This window comes from Aotus nancymaae, unplaced genomic scaffold, assembly GCF_030222135.1.
Source record: "Aotus nancymaae isolate 86718 unplaced genomic scaffold, 86718_ANA_hifiasm-v0.15.2.pri h1tg000030l, whole genome shotgun sequence".
Classification (NCBI taxonomy): domain Eukaryota; kingdom Metazoa; phylum Chordata; class Mammalia; order Primates; family Aotidae; genus Aotus; species Aotus nancymaae.
In genome coordinates this window covers 3,789,949-3,810,852 of record NW_026988443.1, presented here as the reverse complement: position 1 = coordinate 3,810,852, position 20,904 = coordinate 3,789,949, and the positions used below count along the sequence as shown (strand labels likewise).

The 20,904-nt window shown below is 38.6% G+C and overlaps 1 protein-coding gene across 1 annotated transcript in view; it reads left to right on the top strand.

The window, feature by feature from the left end:
- Positions 1–20,904, top strand: part of N4BP1 (NEDD4 binding protein 1) — a 75,684-nt gene that overhangs the window by 39,891 nt on the left and 14,889 nt on the right. The window contains exon 2 of the mRNA XM_064383035.1: positions 12,483–14,173. Within this exon, the coding sequence (XP_064239105.1) occupies positions 12,483–14,173 (1,691 nt within the window). The remainder of the gene's footprint in view (positions 1–12,482; positions 14,174–20,904) is intronic.

The following is a 20,904-nucleotide window of genomic DNA, read 5'->3' as shown; positions in this document are numbered from 1 at the left end:
GTAGTGAGTTTACCGTTTGTTCCCCTCGTTAATCCTCCAGCATGAACCTAACACAGCTCCACCCAGAAGCAGAAACGGGCACCAGGACACACTAGGAAAAACCTTCTGGTTTCGGCCCAAGGGACAGAAAAGGAAGCATCTAAAATTTAGAGTGAAACCTCCTCCTTTTTTTTTCTTCTTCATTCTTATGCAACCCAGCCCCAAATAATCATGTATTGGTAGTGGCAATCGAAGCATGCAGGAACCAAAATTCCAACATAGGAGGACCTTTCTCTCTAATTGGGGTTGTGGGCTTCATTGATTTTTTCTCTCTGTGTGTCTTGGCTGGATCCAAGCACAGCTGCAGAGGTATAAGGCAGAGTGGGTTAATCAAAAGCCCCAACTTTCTGGGTGGGGGACCAAAGGAGGAGCCCCAGGAAACCAGAAAGTACCAAGTAGATAGCAGAAAGGGAAGAGTTCAGGAAAGTGAGCCATGAAGTTGTTTATGATCCTTTTGGCTCATCCCCAAGCTACATGTGCATAGATGTGTTCCTAATCAGCGTAAGAAAGGCTTTTGAGAAGTGAATTAACAAAAAGACCACTATCCAAGTCCTAGAATTGGCTACACGGTGGCATACATGTGGAATGGATACACAGTATTGCAGGCCAGGCAAGGTGGCTCATGCCTATAATCCCAGCAGTTTGGGAGGCCAAGGCAGGTGGATTGCTTGAGCCCAGTAGTGAGTTCAGGGCCAGTCTGGGCAACATGGAGAAACCCTACTCTACAAAATTTACAAAAATTAGCTGGGCGTGGTGGCATGTGTGTGTGGTCTCAGCTACTCCAGAGGCTGAAGTGGGTGGATCACTTGAACCCAGGAGGTTGAGGCTACAGTAAGCTATGATGGCACCTCTGCACTCCAGCCTAGGTGGCAGAGCAAGACCCTGTGTCAAAAATAAAAATGAAAAAATAGCATTGTAGGGCTTTGAAAACTGAACTGATATTGGAACAACAGCTCAGAAGACAAGTTGTAGCCTGCAGCCTGAATTTAGTTATGTCAACTATCTGCGAAAACCAAAGTTTCAATATCTGTAAGATTTAAACAAGATTGAAGGCTTCATAATTCTTCATTGTTCAAAATGGATATAATACAAAATTGGCATATAAAGGGATAGGAAAATCTCAACTCTTATAGGAAAAGACAGCAATGCTGAGATGACACAGATGTTGCACATATTTGACAGAAGACTAAAATATTCAACCAGGAACTGAAAATACTCCACAGGCAATCCCAAATACTCTTAAAACCAGTAGAAAAAGAAAGTTTCAGCAAAGAAATAGAAGATAGAGAAACCAAATGGCAGAAGTATGTGGTGCTGAAAAAGTATGTGAAGAAATAATTGCTGGAGACATTTCAGGTTTGGCAAAAGATATGAACATGATAATTCAAGAAGTTCACAGAACACAAGCAGAATAAACCCAAAGATTTCCATACCCAGACACATTGAAAGCACACTGCTGAAAACAGAGGACGTAAAAAAAATCATGAAAGCATCCAGGGAAAAACACACTACATGTGGGGGAACAACAATTCAAATGACTGTGACTTATCAGAAACTGCAAAGCCCAGAAGAAAGTAGCACAATATTTTTTAAGTGATGAAAGAGAAGAAATGTTAACCCATTTTCTTGTATTCTCAGTTTGCTGGTAAAAAATAAATGTTAACCCAGAATTCTCTATCCAGTGAAATTATCCTTCAAGAATGAAAGTGAAATAAAGCATTCTCAGTTGAAGAAAAACTAAAGGGAAATTATTACCCACAGTCTACTCCAGACAGTCTTTTCCTTAGGTATTCTCCTAAGGAAAGTTCTTCAAATATAAATAGTAAATATCTGGGTAAATGTAATAGGTTACTTTCTCCTCTTGATTTCTTTAAAATGAATTTCGTACAATGAAAGCAAAAATTATAATGTTGTCCAGTGGGGTTTCAAATGCATGTACATAAAATGTATGAGATCACTATAACGTAACTTGGGGGAGATGAAAGGAACCAGGAATAAAGAAGCCTGTATGTTAGTGTTCTAAAATTTGTACTGATGGGATTTGAATTTATGGAGGTGACAACACAGATCAATGCTATTGAAAGAATTTACTGCTTATATTTGCTGAGAGAAGGGGACATGCCATGCCATGCAGGACCACAGGGAAAGCATCAGGGTTTGGTCACGAGGCAGAGGCAGGCCAGAGGAAAGCCTAAGCCAGAGACTTTTTTGGGTCTTCTATAGGAAAGGGAAGGCAGGGCGAGGTAAATAGTTAAGATTAGATCGTTTGAATAATTCTCACAGGGTTTATAGGGACTGTCCTTGGTTGTCTGGTTCCTGGCCTTAAGTTGATTTAGTGCAGGGGAAATATTGGCTTGGTATGTAAGAATTAAAGAGATGGGAGAGAGCATGGCACTGGGTCAGGCAGTCTGCACCTAAAAGGCATCCTCCAGACAAGCTGGGGACCACCCCTAGGAATTAGCTGGCTCTGGAAGGGGCAGCCTCTCATTGTCTGAAAGGTGTCCCCCAACATGTCAAAGCATCATATGATACAGAAAATAAGAAACATGATTAATATAAGTGGTACAGTTTTATGAAATGATAGAATATTGATGATAAGTAGACTGAAAATTAAGAGTATTGTAATCAGTAACATCACCACTTAAAAACTATATGAAGAGATAAAAATGCAGTAGGGGTTGGGCATGGTGGCTCTTGACTGTAATCCCAGCACTTTGGGAGGCCGAGGCAGGTGGATCAAGTAAGCCCAGGAGTTAGAGGCCAGCCTGGCAAACATGACGAAACCCCATCTTTACTAAAAATACAAAAAATTAGCCAGGCGTGGTGGTGTACCTGTAATCCCAGCTACTTGGGAGGCTGAGGTATGAGAATCACTGCCTCAGAGATGGAAGTGATGGAAGTTGAGAGATGGAGGTTGCAGTGAGCCAAGATCGCGCCACTGCACTCAAGCCTGGGTGACAGAGCAAGACTCTGTCTCACAAAGAAAAAAAAATAACGGTAGATAAATTATTATACTAAGTGTTTGTGTAATGCCGAAGAAGACAAACTAGAACAGGAATCAAATATAGGAAGAAAGGGGAAAAAAGTAAAATGGTAGACAGATTTGCCAACAATCACATTAAAATGTAAATCGACACTCCAGTTAAGAGATAGGTACTATCAGAATAGATTAAAAACATGATCAAACTGTGGCGTCTTCAAGAAACTGAATTGAAATATTACAAGTAAGTGAAAACTAAAAGGAGGAAGAAAGACATGTGCCATGCAAACATTATTCAGAAGAAAGCTGGAGTGACAATATTACTATCAACAGCCTTCAGAGCAAAGAAAGTTACCAGAGATTAAGAGAAACTACATAATGATAAGAGAGTCAGTTCAAGAAGACATTATGTAACGGTGCTAAATGTTTATATTCCTAACAATAGAGCTGCAAAATATGTAAACCAAAAACTGGCAGAACTGAAAGGAGAACTTGATAAATCCACAATTATAGTTGGAGACTTCAACACCTTTCTCTCAACAATTGATGAAACCATTAAACAGAAAATAAATGAGGATCTAGGAGAACTCAGCACCACCATCAACCAGCCAGGTTCTAGTACACATCTATAAAACATCCCACTTAACAGCAGAATACACATTCTTTATGAGCACCCATAGAACTCTCAAGATAGACCTTATGCTAGGCTATAAAACAATTCCTAATAAATTTAAAATAATTAAAGTCATATAGTGTTTGACCACAAAGGAATCAAACTAAAAATCAGTAACAGAAGTATAGCAAGAAAATCTTCAAAAATTTTAAATAGCACTTCTGAATTTATGAGTCAAATGGAAATTTTAAAAAATATATTGAACTAAGTGAAAATGCAGCATATCGAAGTTTCAGGATGCCACTAAAGCGGTGTTGAAAGGGTTATTTCTGCCACTTAAGTGCTTACGTTAGAAAAGGAGAAGACAGCTGCAGTGGCTCATGCCTGAAATCCCAACACTTTGGGAGGCCAAAGTGGGAGGATTGCTGGAGCCCAAGAGTTTGAGACTAGCCTGGACAACATAGCAAGACCTCGCCTCTATAATGATAACAAAAGAAAGAAAGGAAAAGCCTCTATAATTTAAGCTTCAAGAAACTAGAAAAGGAAGAACAGAATAAGCCCAAAGCAAGCAGAAGGGAAATACAATAAAGAGCAGAAATTAATGAAGCTGAAAATACTGACAGTAGAGAAAATCAGTGAACTGAAGCTTGTTCTTTGAAATGATCAATAAAATTGACAAGTCTTTTAGCAACACTAACAAAGGTGAGAGAAGCTGCAAACTACTAATATCAGGAATGAAACCACGGTGTCTTTGCAGACGTAAAAAAGAAGAAAACTACTAACAACTCTACATACATGAAGTTGACGACTCAGTTGAAATGGACCAATTGCTCAGAAGGCATAAACTACCATGACTCACTTCATATGAAATAGTTATAAGGCTATTCAAATTATCTATTAAGGAAATTGAATTGATAATTTTTGAACTCCTATGGAAGAAATTTCCAGGCCCAGGTTGTTTCACTGGAGAATTCTTTATAAAATGTCTAAAAAAGAATTAACATCAATTCTACACAGTCTCTTCCAAGAACTACAAGAGGAGAGAACACTTTCTAACTCATGTATAGCCTATATTACCCTGATGCCTACCAGACAAAAACAGTACCAAAAAGGAAAACTGTAGACCAAAGTCCCTTGTGAATATAGATGCAAAAGATGTATAGATTCTTAATAAAATGTTTACAAATATAATTCAGCACTATGTAAAAGAATTATACACCATAATCAAGTAGGGATTATTCCAGGGATACAAGCCTGGTTCAGTATTCAGAAGTCAATTTAACCATATTAACAGGCTGAGGAAGAAAAATAATCACAGGATTATATCAATTGATGCAGTAAAGCATTTGTTAATTTCAACACCCATTCATATTAATGATCCTAGAGAACTAGGTAACTTCCTCAATGTGATAAAGAACATTAGTAAAAAGTTTTTCAGATTACATCATTCTTAATCATGAAAAAGACTGAATGCTTTTACCTGTAGATCATTAACAAGGCACTCTCACCACTGCTCTTCAACATAATGCTGTACTTTCTAGCTACTGCAGTAAGGCAAGAAAATAAATGGCATATAAATCAGAAAAGAAATATTTGGAGATGACATAATTGTCTGTAGGAATTCCCCAGGAAACTACATACACACAGAGATCTTTGAACTTTTAATAGGAACAAGTGAGAAGATCGCAAGATACATGATTAACATACAGAAATCAATTATATTTTTATATACTAACAATGGACACATAGAAACCAAAATTTAAAATAAAACACTATGTGCAATCACTCAGAAAAATAAAATTCCTACAACATGAAATCTAGCAAAACGTACAGGATTTGTATTCTCAAAACTCAAAAGGCTAATAAAAAAGCAAATTAAATCTAAATAAATGAAGAGAAATACCAGATTCGTGGATGAGGAGATTGAGCAGATGTCAGTTATCCTCAGATTCATGTCACTTGCTGACATGTAATTGTCAGCACAATTGCTGATAAAATTCCAGCAAGATATTTTGTAGACACAGACAAAATTATTCTAAAATATGTGTAGGAAGACAAAGGAACTAGAATAATTATTTTTAATTAATTAATTTATATATATGTTATTATACTTTAGGTTCTGGGGTACATGTGAAGAACATGCAGGATTGTTGCATAGGTACATACATGGCAATGTGGTTTGCTGCCTCCATCCCCATCACCTATATCTGGCATTTCTCCCCATGTTATCCCTCCCCAACTCCCTACCCACCGCTGTCCCTCCCCTAGTCCCCCCAACAGATTCCAGTGTGTGATACTCCCCTCCCTGTGTCCATGTGTTCTCATTGTTCAACACCTGCCTATGAGTGAGAACGTGCAGTGTTGGATTTACTGTTCTTGCATCAGTTTGCTGAGAATGATGGTTTCCAGATTCATCCATGTCCCTACAAAGGACACAAACTCATCGTTTTTTTACGGCTGCATAGTATTCCATGGTGTGTATGTGCCACATTTTCCTTGTCCATTCTGTCATCGATGGGCATTTGGATTGGTTCCAGGTCTTTGCTGTTGTAAACAGTGCCACAGTCAACATACATGTGCACGTATCTTTATAATAGAACAATTTGTAATCCTTTGGATATGTACCCAGTAATAGAATTTCTATTTCTAGGTCCTTGAGGAATTGCCACACTGTCTTCCACAATGGTTGAACTAATTTACACTCTCACCAACAGTGTAAAAGTGTTCCTATTTGTCCACATCCTCTCCAGCATATGTTGTCTCCAGATTTTTTAATGATCGCCATTTTAACTGGAGTGAGATGGTATCTCAATGTGGTTTTGATTTGCATTTCTCTAATGACCAGTGATGATGAGCATTTTTTCATATATGTGGGCCTCATATATGTCTTCTTTTGAAAAGCGTCTGTTCATGTCTTTCGTCCACTTTTGAATGGGTTTGTTATTTTCTTGTAAATCTGTTATAGTTATTTGTAGATTCTGGATATTAGCCCTTTGTCAGATGGGTGGATTGCAAAAATTTTTTTCCATTCTGTTGGTTGCCAGTTCACTCTGTTTCTTTTGCTGTGCAGAAGCTCTGGAGTTTAATTAGATCCCATTTGTCTATTACGGCTTTTGATGCCATTGCTTTTGGTGTTTTAGTCATGAAGTCCTTGCCTATGCCTATGTCTTGAATGGTTTTGCCTAGGTTTTCTTCTAAGATTTTTATGGTTTTAGGTCTTATGTTTAAGTCTTTAATCCACCTGGAGTTAATTTTAGTGTAAGATGTCAGGAAAGGGTCCAGTTTCTGCTTTCTGCACATGGCTATCCAGTTTTCCCAACACCATTTATTAAACAGGGAATCCTATCCCCATTGCTTGTTTTTATCAGGTTTGTCAAAGATCAGATGGTTGTAGATGTGTGGCATTGCCTCCAAGGCCTCTATTCTGTTCCATTGGTCTATATCTCTGTTTTGGTACCAGTACCATGCTGTTTTGATTACTGTAGCCTTGTAGTATAGTTTGAAGTCAGGTAGCTTGATGCCTCCAGCTTTGAGGAACTAGAATAATTAAAACAACTGAAAAAATTATAAAGAGGGAGCAAATCATTAACCAATTTTAAGACATTATACGCTTACAGTTATCAAAGCAGTGTGGTCTTGATGAAGGGATAGGTACATAGATTGGATCAGAATAGGGAACTCAAAAGTAGCCCTACACAAGTATGGCCAAGTGATTTTTTGACAAAGGTGCAATTCAGTGGTAAAGAATAGCCTTTTCAAGAATTGATGCTACAGCAATATTATACCTATAGGCAAAAATATGAAACTCAAGCTAAACCTCACCTTATTTTAAAATGTACTAAAAATGGATCATAGGTTTAAATGTGTAACTTAGAAGATAACATTGGAGAAGTCTTCCAGTACTTCAGGCTTGGTGAAGAATAAAATCGTTAAACTGAACTTCCTTAAAATTAAAAACTTGCTGTCACAAAACACCCTGTTGAGAGGATGGGAAAACAAACTACAGACTAGGAGAAAATATCTACAAGCCACATATTTGACAAAAGACTCTTAGAATATATAAAGAGCTCTCAAAACTCAACAGTAAAAAAAGAAAAAAAAAACAATCCAATTAGAAAATGGACAGGACAGAAGAGACTAGGAAGGGTAGGGAGAGATTTGTTAAAGGATAGAAAATTACAGCTCCCTGGGGAGAATAAATTCTAGTATTCCATATCATTGTAGAATGACTATAGTTAACCATAATATATAGTTTCAAATAGTTAGAAGGATATAGAGTGCTCCCAACACAGAGAAATGCTAAATGTTTGGAATGGATATGCTGATTACTCTGTTCTGATCACTATGTATTATATGTATCGAGACTTCCCTCTGTAACCCATGAATATATACAATCAGCCGGGCACAGTGGTTCATCCCTGTAATCCCAGCACTTTGGGAAGCTGAGGCAGGTGGATCACTTGAGGTCAGGAGCTCAAGACCAGCTTGACCAACATGGTGAAGCGCCATGTCTACTAAAAATACAAAATTAGCCATGTTGTGGTGGCACATGCCTGTAATCCCATCTACTTGGGAGGCTGAGGCAGCAGAATTGCTTGAACCCAGGAAGCAGAGGTTGCAGTGAACTGACACCACTCCATTCTACTCCAGCCTGGGTGACGAGTGAAACTCTGTCTCAAAAAAAAAAAAAAGTATATATATATATATACACACACACATTTGTATATAGAGAAATATGTACACACACAATCATTATTTGTCAACTTAAAAAATGGTTTTAGAGATAGGGTCTCGCTCTTTTGCCCAGGCTAGAATGCAGTAACATGATCTTGGTTTACTGCAGGGTCAATGTCCTGGGCTGAAGCAATCCTCCTATCTCAGCCTCCCAAGTAGCTGGGACTACAGGCACACAACACCACTCCTGGTGTATTTTTTGTAGAAATGGGGTTTCACCATGTTACCCAGGCTAAATTAAAAGAAAAAAAATTTTTTTTTGCGACAGTCTTGCTCTGTTGCCAGGCCGGAGTGCCATGGAACAATCTCGGCTCACTGCAACCACTGCCTCCTGGGTTCAAGTGATTCTCCTGCCTCAGCCTCCTGAGTAGCTGGGAGTACAGGCACGCACCACCATACCCAGCTAGTTTTTATATTTTTAGTAGAGATGGAGTTTCACCATATTGGCCAGGATGGTCTTGATCTCCTGACCTCATGATCTGCCCACCTTGGCCTCCCAAAGTGTGGGGATTACAGGTGTGAACCACTGCGCTGGCCTAAAAGAAAATTTTTTAAAGGAAGAAAGTGGACAAAAGGAATAAGTATTTTACCAAAGAGAATATGTAAATGGTAAGTAGTACATGGAAAGATGTTTAATGCCACTATATTAGGGAAATGTAAACTAAGACCAAATACCACATTCCTATTAGAGCAAGTAAAATAAAAAATAGTGACTATCAAATTCTGGCAATGTTGTGGAGAAACTGGATCTCTCAAACATGGTTGGGGAAATGTAAAATGGTATAGCCATTCTGAAAAACAGTTTGGCGGTCCCTTGTAAAACTAAACACACACTTAACATACGTCCCAGCAACAGTTGCCCTCCTGAGCATTTATCCCAGAGAAATGAAACTTGAGTTCATATAAAAACTAGCACATGATTGTTCATAGCAGCTTTATTTGTAATAGTTCCAAATAGAAGCAACCAAAATGTAGGGAGATGGATAAAAACCTAGTTCATCCATCCCATGGAATATGACTGAGCAGTAACAAGGAATGAACTCTTGATATGTGCAACAGCTTGGATGAATTTCAACATCGGCGTGTTGAGTGAAAAAAAAGGGAACCCCAAAAGTCATGTATAATTCCATTTATATAGCATTCTTGAAGTCACAAAATTCTAGATACGGAAAAAGATTGTGGGGGGTTAGGGTGGAAGGTAGGAGTAGGTGGGCATGACTATAAAGGGTTAATGAGGTAAATCTTTGTGGTGATGGGATAGTTCTGTATCTTGACTGAAGTGATAGTTTCAAGAAGCTGCACATATGATAAAATGAGTGCACATGATAGAACTATATAGACAGAAATGTGTCTTCTGACTGAAATTGTACTGTAATTACGTAAGATACAATGATTAGAGGAAACTGAAGAGTACACAGGACTTTATGTAGTACCTTTGCAACTTCTTGAGAACCCGTAATTATTTCAAAATAAATTTTAAAACTTTAAAGCCACAACCTAAATACAGCATAATTTCAAACAAGTGATAGCTAAATGTTGCCTCTTTGGAGATCTTCAGGGATGCTGACATCAGTATTTAACACTTCTGCACATTCAGGAAAAGGGGATAAGTTAAGTACTTTGTGTTTAACTCAGTTGACATGTTCACAAAAAAATAGCAACCTGCCCTATTAAAAAGACAGAGCTTGGCCAGGTACAGTGGCTCATACCTGAAAACCCAGCATTTCAGAGGCCAAGGCAGGCAAATTGCTTGAGCTCATCAGGGATTTGAGATCAGCCTGGGCCACATGATGAAACCTCCTCTCTACAAAATACAAAAATCAGCCAGGTGTGGTGGTGCATACCTGTAGTCCCAGCTACTTAAGAGGCTGAGACGGGAGGATTGCTTGAGCCCAGGAGGTAGAAGTTGGCAATGAGCCAAGATCACGCCACTGCCCTTGAGCCTGGGCAACAGAGCAAGACCCTGTCTGAAAAAATAAGACGGAACTCCTCTATCAGCACCAGTTACCTCCATGCTTCACCACCAAAATCATAAATACTAAGGTGCTTTTAGAGGGAGGTAAGGAAGCTCATATATCTGATGTTCCACCTACTTACAAAAATGTTGTATGTTGCTATTCATTTGGGGTGGCTGGCAAAATATTAGTAATTTTTAGGAAAAGTTATAGATTAGTCTCAAACCTTTTGGAAGGCCAAAAAGGTTTTATTGGGGCAGGCCGAAGGCGTCCCACCTCTCCATTAAGTTAGGGAGAAAATAGGGATGAGGCTTTTCCCAGTTTTAGTCTATTTACCCCACATCCCTTTGTCTCTACTCTGTTTACTCATGTTAACTTTGTGCTGGATGGCTCTCTCAGTGGGAGGTCAAAGAGGAATTATCTGTTAATAGTGTTTACTCTGGTCTGGAAACCTAAAGCTTTTATCATTTGTGTAACCATTCTTGTAACTCTGTTAATTATCCACAAGTGTGTGAACTTAGAACCTCTGTTGTAAAATCTTGAGGGAATACATTTGTGATGGACAGAGAGGGTCTAGGTCGATTTGTTGCATTTTGTCCTCTGAAGCAACCTATGGCCATCCCTAGCTCACTTGAAACACTGTAATGGTGTGACAGTGCATTCATTCATCCATCATTAAGTCAGGGTCTGCAAGTCAGACTTCCGCAGAGGTTGCCCACGTCTCAGTTGTAGTTCTAAATTATTGATGCAACAAGGAATGTTTATACACGTTTGAATATTCTCACTAAAGTTGTGTGACTACCATCATAGCAAGAATATAGTAAGTACAGGCTTTTAGTTAACTCTTCTTGACTGATGCTCCACAGGTTTAACTTTTTGGTAACACCGTTCAAATTTTAGTTTAAAGTATGGATCATAGATCTCCAAGCTCATTACCTACAAATGAGCTCATTATTAATTCCATGACACAATCAAGAAATAAGATAATCAAATCAAGTGATTCCCTAGAGAACAAATCTTGACTTGTCTCTACAAATGTCTCTCGAGAAAGTTTTCACTGATTATTTAAGTAACATCGTTGTTACTTTTTAGTAAGCACTTACTATGTGCAAGGCACTGTTGTCAAGACTTTAACTTCCATTATCTTTTTGAATTCCCTCAAAACCACTGAGATTTCATTCCTTTTATAGTTGGAGAAACTGGGCTCAGAGGGATTAGGTAACTTGAGCAAGATAGTATCGGTCATATGGCTGGAATTTTAGACCAAGACACTGACCCCAGAGCCAAAGTTATTAACAGATATGTCCCTGTGTGTGTGTTTGCTTGCCTGCTTGATTCATACTTCTGACTCCAGTAGCAACTAATTGCTAAGGGAACCCAGTTCCCTTTCTTGCCTCATTTCAACCTCCTTCAATACCAACATCTGAGAACAGCAATACTATCCAGCATTCACTTGTTCTATTAGATCTGCATTTAATTTAACAGTCTGGTTTTCTGTAGGAAACAGACATAAACTCATAGGATATAGATTGTTTCAACCACTGGAAAAAATTTTTTGTTTGCTTCTTAATAAACTTGCTTTTGCTTTGCAAAATAAAAAAAAAAATTAATGTTATTCTTTATACCTTCAAGAAATCTGGAAACCAAGGGTAACAGTAGTAAAAGTCAAGATTTGTTCTCTAGGGAATCACTTGATTTGATTATCTTATTCCTTGATTGTGTCATGGAAGTAATAAATTACTGGTAGTAAGCAAAGGTATCTTTTCACTAGAGATGTAAATCCAGCCTTGGGATTATCCACTGTGTAACTCAGCAAATCCCTAAGATCACATTGCATAAAATGTTACAAAATACCGACCTTTTAAATTTGGATACAAATTGATCTAAAGATGATTTAAGCAAGGTATTATATCTTTTATTTTCTTTTATATAAAGGTATATTTTTTATATCTTTTTAATTTCAATTCATCTAAAGATGATTTAAGCAAGGTATATCTTTTATTTTCAATGTTTTATTTAAAACATGACATTTTGTTCAAAATTACAAATATGTTTGTGATTTTTATAAAAGTAGCCTGACATTTATAGCTAAATGTGCAGTTTATTATGTGCTATAAGGAACTTTTATAAATTGACCTAATTTCTTATTTTCTCTTTGCAGGAATATATTAAAGGAATCTGTGAACCTGAACTAGAAGAAAGAGAATGTTACCCCAAGGCCATGCACTGCATTTTTGTTGGGGCAGAGAGCCTGTTTCTGAAAAGCTTGATTCAGGATACTTGTGCCGACCTCTGCATTCTGGACATTGGCCTTCTTGGCATCAGAGGAAGTGCTGAGGCCGTGGTCATGGCTAGGAGTCACATTCAACAGTTTGTAAAGCTCTTTGAAAATAAGGAGAACCTACCCAGTAGTCAGAAAGAATCAGAGGTAAAAAGAGAATTCAAACAATTTGTTGAAGCCCATGCAGACAATTACACAATGGATTTGCTGATTTTGCCCACTTCCTTGAAAAAAGAACTTTTGACACTCACACAAGGTGAGGAGAATCTCTTTGAAACAGCAGATGACGATGTTATTGAAATTAAAGATTCTCAACAAACAGAGTTTACACAGAATGCTGCTACGGGGCTGAATATTTCCAGAGATGAAACTGTTTTGCAGGAAGAGGCAAGAAATAAAGCTGGGACTCCTGTTTCTGAGCTTACACAACAAATGGACACAGTCCTTTCTAGCTCACCAGATGTGCTTTTTGACCCAATAAATGGTCTAAGCCCAGATGAAGAGGCACTTTCCCATGAGAGAATGTGTCAGAAAAGGAGATCTTCTGATTCTGAAGAAAGGCATACCAAGAAGCAGTTTTCTTTGGAAAATGTTCAGGAGGGGGAGATTTCACATGATGCTAAGACATTGGCTGAAAATGTAATAGTCGACCTGTCTGATTCTTCTACCGATTCTGAAAATTTAAGTCCAGATACAAAAGACACTACTGAGGAAATGGAATACAACATCCTCGTAAACTTTTTTAAAACCATGGGCTATTCCCAAGAAATTGTTGAAAAGGTCATTAAGGAGTATGGACCATCTACTGAACCATTACTGCTCTTAGAGGAAATTGAAAAAGAAAATAAAAGATTCCAAGAAGACAGAGAATTTTCAGCTGGTACTGTGTATCCAGAGACCAACAAAACCAAAAATAAAGGTGTTTATAGCAGCACAAATGAGCTTACAACTGATTCCACTCCAAAGAAAACGCAGACTCACACACAGCAAAATATGGTAGAAAAATTTCCTCAGTTACCATTCAAAGGGGAAGCTAAACCATGTACCTCAAATTGCAGAATTAATACTTTCAGAACAGTGCCCATAGAACAGAAACATGAAGTCTGGGGTTCAAACCAGAACTATGTTTGTAACATAGACCCTGAAACTGATGGCCTTTCACCTTCTGTTGCCTCTTCAAGTCCCAAAGAAGTCAATTTTGTTTCAAGGGGACCTTCAAGTCACCAGCCCAGAGTTCCTGTTTTTCCTGAAAATGGTTTACACCAGCAGCCAGAACCCTTGCTTCCAAATAATATGAAATCTGCCTGTGAAAAACGTTTAGGATGTTGTAGTTCTCCTCATTCTAAGCCAAATTGTTCAGCCCTTTCTTCACCAATGCCACTGCCCCACCTGTTACCTTCGGTTACTGATGCAAGGTTGGCAGGACCTTCTGATTATATTGATTCCTCAGTTACTGGGGTCCAAAGGTTTCGAGATACCCTAAAAGTACCCTACAAGCTGGAATTAAAAAATGAACCGGGGAGAACGGATTTGAAACACATTGTTATAGATGGGAGCAATGTTGCAATTACGTAAGTCCATTTTCTGCAGATTATTTTATTTTAAATAGGGCTCTAAGTGGTGTCTCAGAATCACATGTATATAGGAACTATACATACATGTTGCATATTGTTGATCTGTAGCCTTAGGGTTGAATGGTGGAGGGGAATGAGAACCAACTGGTTGGAAAGGTTTTGTCAGTTCATCTTCTGGATTTATGAACTTTACTTCACCATGCTGAACTTAATTTCTAAGGCCAAGAGAGGATAGAAAATTATCTTTTCACATTGCATTGTTAGTGATATGTAGTATAGTGACTTTTTTTTTTTTTTTTGAGGCGGAGTTTCGCTCTTGTTACCCAGGCTGGAGTGCAATGGCACGATCTCGGCTCACCGCAACCTCCGCCTCCTGGGTTCAGGCAATTCTTCTGCCTCAGCCTCCTGAGTAGCTGGGATTACAGGCATGCGCCGCCGTGCCCAGCTAATTTTTTGTATTTTTAGTAGACACGAGATTTCACCAGATTGACCAGGATGGTCTCGATCTCTTGACCTCGTGATCCACCTGCCTCGACCTCCCAAAGTGCTGGGATTACAGGCATGAGCCACTGCGCCCGGCCAGTATAGTGACTTTTAAGTCATTAAATTCTTAATACTGTGAGTACCATTATGTTCTAAAGAAGAGAACAGAGCTTAAAGCAAATGGATTTTTTTTATCTTATGATGGAATATGCCAGATCTCTAGCCAAGAGTGTGCAGTTTTAATAGGTGTGAGGTATTTCTGTGGGTAGAGCAATGGCAATTTCCCTTCAAAGGAAGTTAGTTAGTTTGAGCTTCATTGTGGGCCTCTGCTCTTACTAAAAGTTTATTTGTTTTTAGTAAAAGACATCATTTAATGAAACTGTCATTTCTAGTTAGCCTTTTGGAACTCCTCTTAGTTTAAAATCCTCTGATTTGAAACCTATAGGCTTGAGTTTCTTTTCTCAGGGGCAGTTTAAGATTGTGGCTAAGAAGAGTGTGAGGGTCAAGAGTCTCCCTACACTTTGGACCAGCTGTTTGATTTGGGGCAGGTCACTTGACTGTTTGGAGTTTCAGTTGCTGCAATCTGTTGCCTTTTGACCTGTCCTTAAGAACATCTTTACCATATCATTTCAACAACTGTGTTAAGTCTCAGTTTTCAAAACCAGTCCCCCGTTGTTAAAAGAAAACCTTCAGGCAAATGAAATTTAGCAGTTGGTGTGCACAAACAATAATTTATGAATCTGGCAGCGTCCTAAACCAAGAGAGGTTCAGAGATCTTCACCCAGCAATGAGGGCAGGCAGTATTTATAGGCAGAAAAAGGAAGTGCCCTCCAGAAACAGCTTGATTGACTAGGGGTTGGCATTTGCCTTATCCAGGCATACTGTTATGAGGCATTTGCCTTATATGGATACGGTCTGAACAGTTAGCAGCCTGTGATTGGTTGAAGCTTGGCTGTTGTGATTGGCTGAGACTCAGCCATATTTTTTACAAGAATACTCTTAGGTTGCAATTTTTTCACATAATGAGGTTGCAGGTCTCTATGGATGGAGGCAACTTTAGGCCAGGTTTAATCTAACACCAGTGATTTCGAAGAAATACTCGAGGTCTGGCATTTTAAGTAGCCACAATTCAAGAAACGGGCCACCTGGACATGGAATGAGGGAGAAGTTGCCAAATCTTAACAATACTTTTCTGAATTACTGAATGTCAGTGTAACTTATTTTTTAGGAGTTCTGAGAGATCAGTTAATGCCCTGAGTTTTTAAGAATACCTATTAGGATTGAAAAATAAGTTATTTTTAAAATACATGTTTATTATATATTTATAATTTTTGTTTTGTAAATTTTTTTATTAGGATTTTCAAATACACAAGATAATGACTTCCCACCTTCAACAATTACCACTTCATGAGCAGTTTTATTTCATCCTGGCCCTCACCTCTGCCTTCCACACCTAATTTGAAGGAAATCTCAGATATATGTTCCTAAATATTTTAGTATGTATTTTTTAAAATATAAGGATTCTTTTGTTTTTTATTTGAATGAATTATCGATGCTGTGTTTTGCTGTCAGAAAGAAAATGCCATCATTTCAGATGTTAAAGTTTGAAGACAGGCAGCAAAAATATGCAATATGCTTATCTTCATTTCCAAATAATACCGTTTATTGTCATTTCACTTTGGTTTTTTTGGCAGCCCTATTAGGGGAAACCCAGCAAATGACCCGCAGCCGCATAGCGATATCTAAGCAAAAATGTCAAACAACTTCAGTCACCCACACCCCAAGCCCGGAACAAGTTCTTCATTGTTAGGATTTCTTGAGCCAACTGGTGACACAAAATTTAGGTCACAATTGTGAGCAGTACTCACCCTCTTTCACTTTTCTACACGTGGAAAGATTTTCCAAATTGGTGTTCAAAGAGTAGGAAATGCAAGTTACATAGAATGAGCAATGATCATGATGCTTTTTAAAAACCTTTTGGGGTAGTTAACAGGGATATTTCTCAGCAGGGTCACTGTTGGAATTTAGAATGGTGCTATCTATCCGTGACAGGATGTTTTGCAAATCTAGTCCATCCCACTTTGTTTATAATATCCTTCCCCAGTCATTGTGACACCCTAAACACACTCCCACATATTTCCTAATGCCCTGAGTACAGTATCATCTCTTTTGAAAACCACTAATTAGTACACTAAGGGAAAGCTGCAAGCTGACTTTCATTATTTTTTTTTTTTGAAAACATTGTTTGGGGAGGATTTGCATTTTCTTTGGATTCACAGATGTCCTTGTTTAAAGGCAATACTTTTACAAAAGAATGTGTTACTTTAAGAAGACAGATTTGTACTTAGTTTGATGTAAATTGATCTGAAAATGTCAGTAATTAAGATTTACCCTTATTCTAGGAAGAGACTTCGTAATGGGTATTGAGTTTTATTTTGGAGTGACAAACATTTTGGAATTAGATGTAAATGGTGGTTGCATGGCATTGTGAATGTAGTAAATGCCATTGAATTGATTATTTTAGTGATGTGAATTTTACCTCAGTTATTTTTTTGGAAATTGGAAAAAAATTCAACCCTTATTCTAAATTAGTTGCTTCAACGTTAAGCGTGAATTAACTTTGACCAGATTCCATGAAGAAACTGATTTGTGTCTCTTCTTTCTGTTCAATGAACTACCTCTAATACCCATGGTCCCTGATACGTAGTAGGAGCTCAGTAAAAACTTGTTGATGAATTAAAAGAAAATTAGAATTTTTCTTCTTTTTTTAAGAGATAAAGTGTCACTATTTTGCTCAGGCTCAGACAATCCTTCCTAGTAGCTGAAGCTATAGTCATGCCTTACCACACCCAGTTTAGGATTTTTTTTAGTGACTTTTTACCATCCATTTGTAACTTCATGGTTACTATTCCAGTGGCCAGTTTAGATTTTTAACTGAAGCCATATATTTAGTGCAACAAATTTTGGGGATAAAGCCAAAACACCCATTATTATGTGTCAGGCATTGTATTTTTAAAATGAAACAACCTTCACACCAATTGTGAGGCAAAAGTTATAATTTATACAACATGAAATGTCTTAAAAATCTGTTCCAGGGTTACAGAGATAGAGATTTCGGCCCATAATATCTTTCCCTAGAGCTGCTGTATACCCTCTCTCCTCCAACAGAAATTAAAGTTGGAATTTTCAGGCCAAGGCATCATTGGATATTTAGGTCTTGGGTTACATAGCACTGCTGACTGAAGCTCACTGATTTGACCCAAGTAGTTGGGGAAGTAGTTAAAAGGAAATGTGAGTCCTTAAGCAATAGGATCTGTTGGTGTGAGCCCCACCCTAAAGCAGCCTTAGGCCCACCCTTCGATGTGTTTTTGCAAAGCCTTTGTTCATTTGCCTATCCAGTATGAAGTCCGAAGCCCATTCCACCTGTGAAAAATTTCACAGTACCCTGTTGAATGCTGCCAATTTTGTATATCTTGTTTTTTCTCCCTCATAACCATGAATGAGTCAAATGATGAGTAAGTGGAAATTGTTTGCAGTGTATGATATGGCTAGACAGCACAGTAGTGGCCAAAAAACATTTGGGCACTGTCAGCCTGAAACTTCAGCATGAGAGCCCTTGACTTATATGGGGTGATAATTTTCTATGTAGATGAGATTTGCCCCTTCCCTTGCCAGAATTATGTATTTTAACCATTTTCTCATGTTAGTCTTTTCCATATTAGGTTTTCATAAAAAGAAATTCCCTTTTCCTGGGTAACTCAGAAAGGGCTTTCCACTGTTCCCTACATTTCCCTGTCTGGTGCTATGGCTGCCCTGAGTTTTTATCTGCTATGTGTCACCCATCTCTCCTCCACTTTGGACACTTTCTTTTAGTTGCCAGCATTCTATAACATAGCAAACAACTAGATGATAAAAGTTTTAACCAATTATATGGAAGCAGGCACTTAAATCTCTTGAGGGCCTGCACACCTGGCCTCCCAGACTTAATAACTGTTCATTCTGCATTTGAAGCTGGGAGCCCCAGAACTTTGGCCTTCCTGTAAGTAGCAAGGTGTTATCATATATATTCTTTGTCTCTGGGTCAAAATAGACCTTTGGTCTGGGTTTACCCGTCAACATGCTACTCTGGTTCGATTGTAGAGAGGCTAGGAGACAGTGATGAGTAAGCACATGTCTGCCTGGTCCAGGTATAGGACTTGAAGTAGGAAGAAGAGTCTTTAGTGGGCCCTCTGTATTATTCTGAGGACAATAATTTGACTCCACTTAAATTTTTGTTGTTGTAGTTTTATTTTTTGGGTAAATCTATATGTTCTCCACCAGAATTTTGAACCACTGTTTTAATTCCACTCCTGAGATTTTTTAAGAGTATCAAAAGTGATATGATCTTATTACTGAGAATAATACTTTGGAATTTAGTTGAGAGCTGATGTTTCTAGAAACTCCCTTTATTCCCCATCTAGACTTGTAAGGAGTCTAGGGCAGCAGAATTCATCAGTCTGCATTTCCACCCTTGTTATGTGGTGACCCAGTGGAATTGAACTGGGTACTCTTCCTCTATCCAGTTCCTGCTCTTGCCATCACCAGAAGCTGTTGAGGAAAAGAGGGAGAGTAGGTAGCATACATTTGTATCTGTCAAATAACCAAGGAGCCACCTTAAAAACTTTTTCAGTGCAGATCTCTCAAGGGTTATCCTTTTGAGGACTAAATATACATATTTCTTCGTTTTTCTAAGAACCAGCAGGTTATTATATTGTGGATTTTCAAATTAAGGCTGTGGTTGACATTAACTCTAGGCATGTTCCTGATGTTAAGCAATTAGAGTGATGGGTGATTTATTATTTTTGAAAGATTAAAAAAAGGCCCCCTTTAAAAAACCACACCCCCCCATCTTTTTTCTAGTTACAAATGTTTCTTTGCTACTTTCTTGCCATATTTGAATACTTTTAGGTAAAACACTCCTAAATTATCAAGATTGGGTTTGTTTGTTTGTTTGCATATATTTTCAGGGGTAAGAGCCTCTGAAATATCTTAGTTATGGTTCACTGAAAAAGAAATAGCCTTTAAAAAGAGGAGTTTGTAAGTAGCTCTTCTGAATCTCACAGAGCATTAGATGTTCATAAAGTGTCCAGCCTCTTCCTGCTCTCAAGGAATGCAGATGCAGGTGGGATGACAATCCCACTGTGGGGTCGTGGAAAGGGCACTGGCAGACGTGAGGGAGCCAGAGTATGATCCAGCTCATCCCCCTACCTGTGCCACCTAGGCAGGCTGCTCTATCCGTAGTGATTCCTTTTTCTCTCTAACCCAGTCATCTAAATGCTATTCTATCTCTGTGATTCTGGCCCACCATATAGGATTGGAACTCAGAAGAGGAAGGAGGCTGAGAGAGGCCCTGTGTCTAGAAATAGCTTAATAGACGAAGAGGGGTCAGAATTCAGTCCTGAGGGCATTTGAAAAAGGTGCAAGAGCATCGCACATATGGAAAGCAACACAAGGAAAGGCTCAGAGACCATGAGGGGTGAGATGGCAAGACCTGGCCAAGACCAAGAGTGTTGTCACATAGTAGTGGGAGGATCATTTGACCAGATCCTGTCAGAGGAGGAAGGGTCCTGGAAGCCAGGCAGGATTAGGGTAGAAGGACAGTGCCTTTGAAGGCCCTGAGCAGAATCAAAGGCCTCAGCTGCATTTAAAGGTTAGTATCACTGGAATTTGCAGGGCGGGTTGGAATTAGGAGAACCTGGGTTTAACTTGGGACACATATGCCCATAATGGCAGGACTTTCAGGTGAAGTATTTCTACAAAGCAGTTTTGATGTGCGGAGAGAAGACAGGACTGAAGATGCAGGGAGCGGGTACTGCCACTGCAATCTAAGTGACCATTGAAGCAGTGAACTTAGATTATGCTAATCACATAAATTACACCATCACTGTTTGAAATTTTAGTCTTTTTTTTTCTTTCTAATACCCATGGGTAGACAAATTACCACCTGCAGAATTTTAAACTTTTAACATGTTTTATCTCCACTTTTAATTAACTGTTGGAGAGTAAAATTTAAGTACTTTCTTCCTTTCCGGTGAAATGTGTTATGGATGGAAGAGTGGGCATTTTTTAATCCTCTATACCAGGGATTGTAAACTGTGGGCCTAATCAGGTCCGCCACCTGTTACTGTAAATGTGGAACACAGCCACACACATTCACTTACAGAAAGCAGTCTGTGGCTGCTTTCACACCATAGTGGCAGAGTTGG